The sequence below is a fragment of the Chondrus crispus genome, genomic scaffold (assembly GCF_000350225.1).
Source record: "Chondrus crispus Stackhouse genomic scaffold, scaffold_448, whole genome shotgun sequence".
NCBI classification, from domain to species: domain Eukaryota; phylum Rhodophyta; class Florideophyceae; order Gigartinales; family Gigartinaceae; genus Chondrus; species Chondrus crispus.
The window spans coordinates 1-11,183 of record NW_005179347.1 but is presented as its reverse complement, the minus strand read 5'-3'; the positions used below and the strand labels follow the sequence as shown (position 1 = coordinate 11,183).

Below are 11,183 nucleotides of genomic sequence, written 5' to 3'. Positions count from 1 at the left end.
GATGGAATCTCTTAGAGTATTAAGCGTGTGAGAGGAGAGCATACTGGAAGCGGTTGAGGAGTTACACGTATGCGATGTCACAAGGGGCAAGAGGGCCGATATGAGCTCGACGGCTGGACATGCACCTCGAGGAGGAGGCGAGGGGGCACGAGAGGCCCGAGGGTATACAGTACCCAATTTTAATTGCTTAAATCAAGAAACGCACCGGTCGAAACTGTCTGGGGGAGTGGAGAAATTTGCATATAGGTGTGGCGGGCTAGATTTTATGATTTTTTACATTTGATGCGTGGACGTTCTGGAAGCGCACGCCGTAAGAAATAAAAGATGCTGGAGGCGCTGCGACGGCGGGGGGGGGACACACTTCACACCGGGACAGATACAGAGCTGTCCTGAAAGCTTAACCGTAAAGCTACGGATTTTGAAAAGTATGTGATCTGTTGACGAATGACGAACGAACAAGAACGAAGTGACGAAAGCCAGGAAACAAATCTGGGAATCCAGACCATTCTGAAGGCAGTACAAGGGGTGATGGAAATTGTGCGGAAGCTAACCGGTGTTACTGTGTCATCGGAGGAAGCACTTTCAGCTATTATTGAGGAGAGCGAGAGCGAGAGTGATCGTACTAGCCCAAATGGAGGCGCTGGGTAAACTCTTGGGAATATCAGAACACTCTTCCATTGACAGAGCCAAGGCTGGAGCTGTCTGTAGATTGGTACATGGAAAATGTACTATACACAACTCCCCAGTTCCCACCCGACACTTTCTCCGTTGACATCGCCTCCGCATACGCCCTCGTACCAAGCCTGTTTCGTTTCATCCGTTCTCCCAATATTGCGAAAAACTACTGTTATCCAACCCAGAAAACGACTTCTAATGCAGTTCCTTGAACCATGTTGCCATGGACATAGTGGTGAAGCAGTCTTTTGTTAGAGAAGCAACTTTGGCTATCCTTGTCCTGAAGGACTTGTGTCTGCGAGCTCGCGCCATATCAGCTTACTTATTCATTAGAATTGAAGCATGCGCTCTTTCGCATGTGGCCTGTCCCATTGCTTCTCACCGAGCTTGATACCGTTCCCTACCCTCTACACTGCTGTTCGCTGTCGTAGATTGCTCCGCCCGCATGTTGCAAGCTTTCCGCAGAGTCTAAGAGGCAATTACGTCCGAAGAGATCCAAACTCGACCTCTCCAGAGACGAGTATAGTTCTTTCTCAGTCTTCCTGTCATCATTTACGCATCGTACAGAATCAGTAGCCACTGTGATGCCAAGATCAGACCGATGCCTCCGACCCCCGAAGGTGGCGGAGGAGACGGCGACTTTATTCTGTTTGCTGTGGTAGCCCTAAATGGCTGTATGCCTTATCTGTCGGGACTGCCTTATCTGGATGGAACCATTGTGTTAGCGTTGTGTTTAGGAAGTCTGAGCGTCGTTGGCGGTTCTGGATGGAACCACACTCCCCCGCACGCGAGGGCTTCCTGGCGGTGCGGGCGGTGGGTTGATTTGTATGCTGTGCTTATGATTTTGGAACAGCGTGTTTTTGAGAGGTTTCGTTAATATATCGGCTTTTTGCTCTGCGGTGGAAATGCGCGATACTTCGAGTTTGCCGGTTTGCACTGTCTCGTGCAGGAAATGGTATCGTACATCGATACATTTTCTTCTGCGCGTCGCGCCGGTGTTTTTGGCCATCTGCACGGCGGCCGTATTGTCGACGTCCAGGACGGGTTGGCGGGTCAGTATGCTCGTTTCCTTCATCATGTTGGCGAGCCAGATTGTGAGGGTGGCGGTTTCGGCGGCTGCTATGTATTCCGCCTCGCATGTGCTCTTGGCGACGATCGGTTGTTGTCGCGAGAGCCATTGTACCGGGGAGCCGTTGAGCAGCGTGATAGAGCCGGTGACAGATTTTCGCGTCGTCTCGTCGTTGGCATAGTCGGCGTCCGAGAATGCGTCGATTGTGATGCCCTGTTTTGTCCCTCTTGGCATGAGGATTCCCTCCGTGCGGGTCGCGTGGACGTACTGTGCCGGTCGTTGCAGCATTTTCCAGTGGCGCTGCGTGGGTCCTTATAGCGCTCTCGCTAGTGTTGTCGCCACAAAGGCGATGTCGGGTCTTGTAGAGTCGGCTATGTACTTTATTTCCCCTACTGCACTGCTGTATATGTCAGCTATGTCCTCTCGTGTGGTCTCCTTGTTTGTGGGAGGGTCTACTGTGACACCGTCGAGGTATGGTGTGCGTTGGGGGTTGCTCTGGGTTTGGGCGAGCATGACCACTACGCTGTCAATGTGCTGTGGCTGGGAGATGTGGATCCCTTCTTTTCTGTACTGTATGGTCCAGTTCAGGTATTTTTCGGGGCGTCCGAGTCTTTTGACTTTGTACTTGGTTCGCAGTACCTTGTACAGTGCGTCAATCATGGTGAGGTTTCTTGTAACTGGCAAAAAGTCATCCATACTGATCCCTATGAGAATTATGTCGTGCTTGTTCCTTTTTGTGAACAGTGATGTGTCCGAGCGTAGCTGCTTGTATCCATGTTTTTTGAGGTGGTGAGTTGCGTGCTATATATGTTCGCTGCTGCCGGTGTGCCGTAGAGGTTCCCCTTCAGTTGGCCATGAGTGCTTTTGTGCTTGTACGTGCCATCAAAACGGGGTGGTTGCTACACAAATACTTTCTTGTGGTGTTGGTATTGTTCGTGTAGGTAGGCTCCCGTAATGTCAAAATGCTCGACGTGCATGTTCATTGACGCGGCGATTGCGAAGAGTGCTCGTATTGTCGTCCTGTCTGCCATGTATGTGTCTGTCTTATCCGGGTCATAGTGCACGGTCGGTTTCATGAGGTCCCCTCGTATGGAGCAGCGTTCATTTCGTACTGGGTTCGCCGATGCCGAGCTGTGTTTGTATCTGTAGGTCATCGTCGTAGGCAGTATGTCGCGATTGGGAATATTGGGTGTTGGGGAGTGCATATCTGTGGCATGCATACTGTCGAGTTGATCGAGTTCTGCGTCATGCGCTGTTCGCCATTCGGCCGCGTCGCGGAATTTAGTGGCTTGCTTTCTCGTCTTGGGGGGTGCCGTGGTCCTCGTGATTTTTGTGGGGATTTTTCTGGCCTTTGTGTTGCGTTTCTGCTTCCGTTTGTCCTGGAAGACGGCCGTGGTGGTGTTGCATGGGTCTCTTTCTTTGGCATAGGGCTTGAAATCGATTGCCCGTATTTTGTGGTAGCGTCTTGTGTGGAGGTTCTGCACGCAGATATGCGTGTCATCCATGCCGTACATGTATCGGGCTGGTGTGGCCTTGCTGTGGAGTTTAGGGAGGTGTGGTTTGAGGTTGGGGATATACCCTATTTGGCCGAATGTGATGAGCGATTTAATTCGGGGCGCTGTGCCATGCCATTTGTTGTGCGGTAGAGCTCCTATTCCATTATGGTACGTGATGTTGTACTTGTACCCGGCGTCTTGCAGGGCGTCTTGTCAGTGTGTTGCGTGAAGGTTGCTGTGCGAGAGGGTGGCGCGTACTTTGTCCATCAGTGTTCGGTTGATACGTTCTGCGAGCGCGTTTTCTTGTGGCGTGTACAGCGTCGTTGCCCGGTAGGTGATACCTGTGGTACAATTCCACACCACGACCCCCGATGGGAGATGAGCACCGCCTGGACGGGCGGTTACTACTGTAGCAATCGTGCACGCGCCCTCGGAAAGCGCAGTAGTACCTCCACGGCGTACACGTGGCATAACCGTCGACGCCGGTCGTGGCCACGGGCACACGTGTGCGACCCGTCCGGTAAGTAATTAGTAGTTAATGACACAAATTAGCCAATTTAGCACAGTAGCTGGTATACAGTAAGTAACAGCTACTGTAGCGGGACAGGTGTCCTGGCGTCCCACTTAGGGGTTAAGATCGGGCGCACCTGCCCCGTTCCAGTAAACGGGGGCAGACTCGCCTCCATTCCCTTTACGGCTAATTGCTATCCCGTTCCGGTTTCCCTTTTAGTCTCAGGCTTCTAACCCGTGACCGGCCGTCCGGATCTAACACCACCGACCGGCTGCGCGTCACCGGCCACGTGAGCTTTCCCTCTTTTCGAGTCCTTCCGTACGGTTTGCGTTCGCGCGTGGGCTACCCAGCGGCACGCGCTCCCTTACCTCTAACCCCCCTCGTTTCCGAGTGGTCGGGACGAAGGTAGTTATACCACAATACCTCTTTGTCGCAATTTGTCTTGCACTTGTTTCGCGAGATATTCTTTTGCATTGTTCGTGATCAGGAGGGGGGGTGTTGGCCGTTCTCGGTGGCCACTTGATCTATTGCTGTGATTAGGGCATGCGGGACTTGTGCGCGGTTGTTGATGTAGTGTACCCAAATGTATCTCGTGTTCGTGTCGATAATTGTGAGGAAGTAATTCGCGTTGTGGGCCGACGTGGGTTTGATGGGGCCGCAGACGTCTGAGGACAGGCTGTCGCCTTTGTCGGCTGTGTGCGTTGCCCTTTTGTGCGGTCGTCGTGCGGTCTTTCCGTATATGCACACGCTGCATGTTATTGGTGCGCTGGTGTCTGGTAGTCCTTGGGGTAGGGCTGAGAGTAGCCTGTGTTTGGACATGTGCGCAATTGTTTTGGGGTTGGCGTGATTGAGCTTAAGGTGCCATTCCGACATTTGTATTTGTGCCTGTGTTGTCTTTTTGTATTTTGGTGCGGGGGCTGGGGCTGTGCGCATGTTGGGTGCTCGTCGTTTTTGTGTGCGCAATGGTAGGTAGCCGCTGCGTTGCCGGGTAGAGGCAGTTGGGGTGTGTTTGTTGCGCGGGGCGGCGTGGGATTGTGTTTTTGTAATGTGTTTGTTTTACGGTGGTATGTGCGTGCCCCTTTGGCTGTGGTGTCTTGGTCGAGCGTGTATTGCCCGTCGCGGAATGTAGCTGTCATGATTGGCCGGGGGAGGTGTATGGGTTGGTGGAGGGTTGCCTTGTTTCTTGCGAATGTTACTTGTCCGTGCTTCGTGAGGTCGTGCACGGACAGTAGATTTTCCTTGACTTGCGGGGTGTGTACAGCCAGTATTGCCAGCTTGTTATTCTTCTATGTTATGGTTATGCGTCCCGTGTGTGTTATTGGCGCGCGGTGTCCCGTGTCTGTCGTGGTTAGTGTCCCGGTGCTGCGTGGCATATTCGCGTGGGGTCGTGCGGCATGCGTGGGGTTTGCACCGGAGTCCAGTATAAAATTTGGCTTACCGTCGGTTGTGTCTACGTCGGTAAGTGTCGTTTCAAGGGCGTGTATGCGTTCTTGCAACTCGTGCAAGGCGCTCTGGTTTGGATCTGCGTCGCTGTCGTAGGCTTGTGCTGCGTGCGCGTTGACCGTGTTGGTGCGGGGTGTTTTTCTACGCGCGTAGCATTTTTCTGTTGTGTGTGTTAAGCTGCCGTGATGTATGCACCATGGCCCCTGGTGTCCCGTTGGTCAAGGGTATGTTGTTTTGCCTCGGGCTGGTTGTGGGAAGCGCGCCCGCGGTATTCTGTGTCGAGGTGCGTGCTGTAGTGCTGTGGTGGTGGGTGCTGCTGGGGTTTGTGTTTGCATCAATTGCACTTGTTGTACGTGGTGGTTGAAAGCCTGTATGGTGACGGGTGGGTGCCCTGCCATGATCATGGCTAGGGTGCTCATGTCTGGGTGCTGGCTGAGCCCCTGTATCATGTATCGAACGGTCGTGCGTTCTTCATCTATATTGGGGTAGCATGCAACTTGCATCTTGTACCTGAGTTCCCGATGCTGACTGACATAGTCTTTGAGTTGGGTTACGGGTTCGTATTTGATGCTTCTGGCCTCAGCGTCCAACATCTCATGATTTTCGGTTTATGTTGTGTCAACGACTCCTCTTATGATGCGGCAGATTACGTTCGGTTCGTACCGGAGTACGTGGGGTGGTAGTGTCCTGGTAATGTCCGGTGTTAGGCTTTGCATGATGGCTCAGCGCAGTTGGTCTGCTTTTTGTTGGTTTGATGCCTCCGTGCCTAGATCGGGGTCCGGTGTGTGCGGTGTGTTGATCTGTTCGACGGCGTCGATTGTCCGTGCGTAGATTTCCAGTGCGTCCAACCAAAACGTGTAGTTGGTTGTGTCGAGGCGCGGGAGCTGTCTCGCTGTGGTTCCTTGTGGATCTGTCATGTCGGTTTCCTGTGTGCAGGGGTGTGGGAGGTTGGTTAGTCGCTGCGCTGCTGTTTATCGCGGTGTGGATTGGTGTTGTTGTGCCGCGGATCGGTTGTCAGTGGTGGTGTGTGGTGCGCATAACTTGTGATGCCAAGATCAGACCGACGCCTCCGACCCCCGAAGTTGGCGGAGGCGACGGCGACTTTATTCTGTTTACTGTGGTAGCCCTAAATGGCTGTATGCCTTATCTGTGGGGACTGCCTTATCTGGATGGAACCACAGCGACGAGACCATTGCGGCTCAACAGAGCATCACTACTATAATAGATTTTTTGCTAACACAATGCCTCCACTTTGCGGTCGGAGCATAGTGATTTTTCTGCCTTTGTCGCTCATGAACGACTAAAATATCACCGCTATTGATACTAATTTCAAAAATGCAAGCAGATCATCCCGAAGTCTCACTTCTAAATACTTTCATGGTTATCGGGACAAAATAACAGCAGTTTTTAATGGTTCAGGATTTCTGATTCTTTGAACTTCGCGCTGTAGAACATTCCAATATTTGGCAACCCCCGCTGATTCTCTCTAATTTATGCATTCATAAACACGACATCCCCCCACCCCTCTCCCCACCACAAAGAAGCCAAGTCATTTCACAAGAAATGATTTTTTATCCGATAAGCGAAAACCACAAAGCATACATACGACATCGACAGCAAATGGGACGACAAACTGTCAAATAAATTATTATATGTTGTGCATTACAGGTTCATTCAAAACCCCTTTAAGCAATCTTCCTGATGCTGTAGCGCCCAACGATACGGCCTTCAAACCGATCAGTCTCGTCCTCAACCAACGGGGCAATGTTCATCTGCGGCTTGGTGGGCAAGTCCAAGCTGAGATCGAGCGGCGGCGTGAACTCTCTACCATCATCAACACCAGTATCATACGCAATCAGAGTACCTCTGTCCGAGCGGATGAATTTGTTTGTCTTCGTATCAAACATGTTCCTGTTGTTAATCTGAACGATCCAATCCGGCGACGGAGCAATCATTCCGAGAACAGTCAAGAAAGAATGCTTGCAATCGACCCTAACGATCAGAGAAGTGCTCTTCCCTGGCATGGTGGGTGCGCCAGCATCGACGATAGATAGCACGCCCCTCCCCTGTGAACGAAGCCTCTTCGCAAACCGGATGTAGCGAGTGTTGACACCGGTTTCGGCAAGGATCTCGACCGGCTTGTTGGCAAAGCCGCGGACGGTGAAGAAGGAGAGGCGGTTGGAGTGGGTGACGCCTGCGAGGGGAGAGAAAACGAGTCCAGTATCTGGGATGAGGCCGCGGAAGTTGGTCGGCGTCAAAAGGTTCGTGAAGGTGACCTTGTACTTCGCCGAGCCGCGGCAACGGGGAAAGGGGAAGGCGGGGGCAGAGGAAGCGGAGGAGAGGGCGAAGAGGGCGAGGAGGAGCGAGAGCTGAAGACGATTGGCCATTTTGAATGGAGGTGGCGTTGCTGCGAGTTGAGAAGGTGTGAGTATGGTGAGTGAGCTGCGTGAGTGAGAGTCATGTTGTGGGAGAAGGGGGGTTTATATACTGAAGATATGTCGAGTTTCTTGTGCCGATTGAAGGTTGGGAGCCTAGTTGGTACTGAGAGCTACCATCATCTCTTGAAGTTTTGGGAAGGGAGGGAAAGATGGAAAGAAGAGCGAGGGGGGAGAGGTGGGACCCGGTCGAGACCGGGAACGGAGAAATTGGGGGCGATGGTCCCCGGGTTCGTAACGATTTTCGACATTATGATGTGTTCAATTCTTCCGATTGGGCGAGGACCACACCTGAAACCCTCGACAGGCCGTGCCGGCGTTTCTTGCCGTCAAGACTGTTCCGTTTCTATAATGGGCGCAACTGTACGCCCTTCCGGATTGCCATCTTGGGCTTGTCATCGATGGGCTCGCTATTCTAGGAGAATTCCGGGTCCAATTTTTGGTGCGTGTTTCTTCAGCTTGCACTGTTTCTCTTTTCGTGTCACTTATGCTACAGTGTACTAGAGGACCAACACTCCAGCGACGCAAACCGCATTGCACACTCTCGTGACTTCCAGGTTTAGCTGATCTCTGGCGGCACGTGTGCCCTTTTTGCAATCTTGATTGTTGATTCATGGGGCTCTCAGCATGGGGCCGACTGTGCGCATATGCAGGTGAGCCTGACGCGCACTTCAAGCAACCCTATCCGTCACTAGGCCAGGTGCTTCCAAGTAAAGTACGGTCTATTGTAAGTAGTAGGGAGAGCCTTCCAAAAGGCAGAAGGTTTCTATGTAGAATGTGACTGAAGAAGCGGACGTAGTCGGCGCCTGCCCATATCGAATGGCTTTGTAGTCATCTCTCTCAATGCGTTTTCAGGTTCATGGTGATGAGCGTCTGAGTGGAAACGCGATATGACCATTGGCGTAAAGCAACAAGGAAGCTAACAAAAAATATTATTGTGATTTGAGTAAGCCCCATACAACTCCCTTTCCCTGTGATTTGCATCATCCATCTCATTCACAGCTGGAGTGCCTTCTCATTTGTTTGAACTCATGCAGTCCCGTGTGTCATATCACCGCGTTTAGCCATAGATGACGGAGAATAGACCACGCCACCCGTTTTGAATAAGCCCAGCACATTTGATTCCGTGTCACGTGAACCGCCAGAGAGAAACGCGTGTATGCTATTTATCAGAAATGTTCATACGTGAGAGGTCGGTGTAAATTCTATTACGAAGCCCCTCCTACTACTTTCATCGAGTATCTAAAAAAACAAGGGAAGGCAAGCATGAAGGTCACTGTGTGGTCCCAACGAAATTTGCATGTTTAATAGCGAGAAGAACGAAAAAATGTTCAACCAGTATGGAGCACCTCACAAGGTCTCTGATACACTTGTTACATATCTCAAAGCGTCGCTGGTACGGTACCGGGATCAGCCGTGTTCAAGACAGATAAAAACATGCAATCGGTTTTGCTGATGCAACTGGTCTCATGAATGAGCCCCTGCGGGAACACCGTGCTTTCGCCTGCTCTGATGACATTGGTGACAACTCTAGCATCGCCCAAGCCGTCGAACCTGAACCGCACTCTGAAGGTTCCCTTGAGCGCGTTGAGGGTCTCAGTTCCCCTGGGGTGGAGATGCGGAAAGAAGGGTTTCCCCGCCTTTAGGTTGACTTTGACGATGGTGGACTGGACATCCGTACCGGCGAGAGCTGGGAAGTTGGTCAAGTCAGCAATGGAGACGGAGAAGTCTGGGGTGTTCACCTGGGTGCCGCGGGAGAAATTGATGCGGAAAGCATTGTCGCGGAGGCCATTACGGACACCGGTGGCGGTTTTTGTGCCCAGCGAGGGAACGGCGAAGGAGGCCGCTGAGAGATGGGCTAGAGCGAAGAGGGCAAACATGGCGAGAGCTGTGGAACGAAACATTCTTTCGATGGAGGTGTGTGTGTTGGGTCGGGCTAAGAGTGCGAGGCAGGCGTGCTTCCAGATGAGGTGGATGTGGTGGGAGGGGATGGTGGTGGCCGGTGGGGAAGGTGGGGTTTTATAGATGGATGGGATGTGGAAGTTGAAGACGAGGGCTTTGTAGGGTACGAGGCAGTTGATAGGGTTGAGAAAGGACTCGACGAAACACGTTAAGAAGAGGACCGAAAAGAGGTAGACTCGAAAGAGGAATGACGGAACATGTGCCGGAAGGGGACTGAGTCAATGCAGTGGCATACTGTAGAATGCCAGCATTGCTGTATATTGCATATCGTAACAACGCATTTCATGAACGATGCCCTTTCTGTAAAACGAAGACAGATTTGGATTGAGTTGAGTAGCTACAGATACGAAGTCGGCGTTTGCTGCCGTGGGGACCAAGGCGTAGGTTGCGAATTTGGGGGATGCGTGCCAACATTGAAGGCTTTACTCGGTTTAATAAGACGGTATCGCCCCAAGATGATGTTGCATGACACACATATCACACCATGTCCTTCTACTTTGTTTCCCGATTTAGTGGGGACGACACCGTCACCAGTAAAGAGAATGTAGGAGAGACTCTAGACCTTGGGTCGTCTTTACTGGGGACATGAGCGACGACGGTGTTAAGTACTGTGGGAGTGCTATGTACACGTGTAAGATACTACAAGGAGTGGAGGATGATCGGTGGCGGCATCAAGCGGAGAAAATTAAGATACGACAGTCGCCGCGCTTGATGGTGGCGTTGCGGTCATTTGGAGCGTGGAGAGTTGATGATTGAAGATCGCCTATAGTGATAACAAAGAGGACGAAGTGTGGATTGTCTTCATTGCGGAGCATAAAGGTGCAGCTGTCGCAGGTGAGGCGTCTAAAGTGCCATAGCTTGAGGTTGTTCGCGAGACCTGAGGTGAATATTTTGCACGCTTGTTTGGTGCCGTAGATGTTGCCTGTTAGTACACCAACATGGACGGGGTGTTTGTATGACCCGTCAAATGGGGGGGTTGGTGCACGTATATTGTTTCTTCCGGGCCGAGGATTTCGTGGAGAAATGCGGACTCTAGGTCCCAGTGTTCAGCGATAAGTGCGGTGCCGGCAGCGAGGGCGAGGGCACAGCGGACAGCATCTCGGTCGGGAAGGGGGGTTGATATTTTGTCAGGGTCGTGGTGGACGTGGGGGATTTGTTTGTCGCCGCGAGCTGTGCAGCGAGTTTTCCGGGAGATTACATCGTCGGTTTCATCGCGTTTGAGGCGCAATGTGAATTTGAGCGGGAGAAGGGTGGATTTGGGAATGTACGAGAGTGTGCCGTGTTTTTCAAGGCTGGCCAGTTCGGCGTTCCGTGAGTGTTCCCATAGGTGGGAGTCTGGTGCTCGGCGCGCCGCGCGACGGGAGCGTGGATTTGTTGCTGTGTCGCCGGGTTCTGCGTCGTAGTTCAGGGTGTTGAGGCAGAATGTGGGCATGGACATGAGGGTTTCGATGTGATCATCGAGTATGATGGTGGGGGTGCAGATGTTGTTGTGGTTCTGTAGAACGGGGGAGCTGTTGTGGGTGGGGGGTGGGGGTAATTGTTTTCTGGATTGGGTGGGGACGGAGTCCCTGTGGGGGTCGTACGAGATAGAA

The 11,183-nt window shown here is 52.2% G+C and overlaps 1 protein-coding gene; it reads left to right on the top strand.

Annotated features, from left to right (window-relative positions):
- The first annotated feature begins 444 nt into the window (after nt 1-444).
- Nucleotides 445-935, top strand: CHC_T00000111001 (hypothetical protein). XM_005718937.1 is given in 2 exon segments: nt 445-648; nt 649-935. 1 exon segment carries the CDS (start codon nt 445-447, stop codon nt 646-648), a length of 204 nt encoding a protein of 67 aa, XP_005718994.1. The 3' UTR covers nt 649-935.
- The last annotated feature ends 10,248 nt before the right edge of the window (nt 936-11,183 follow it).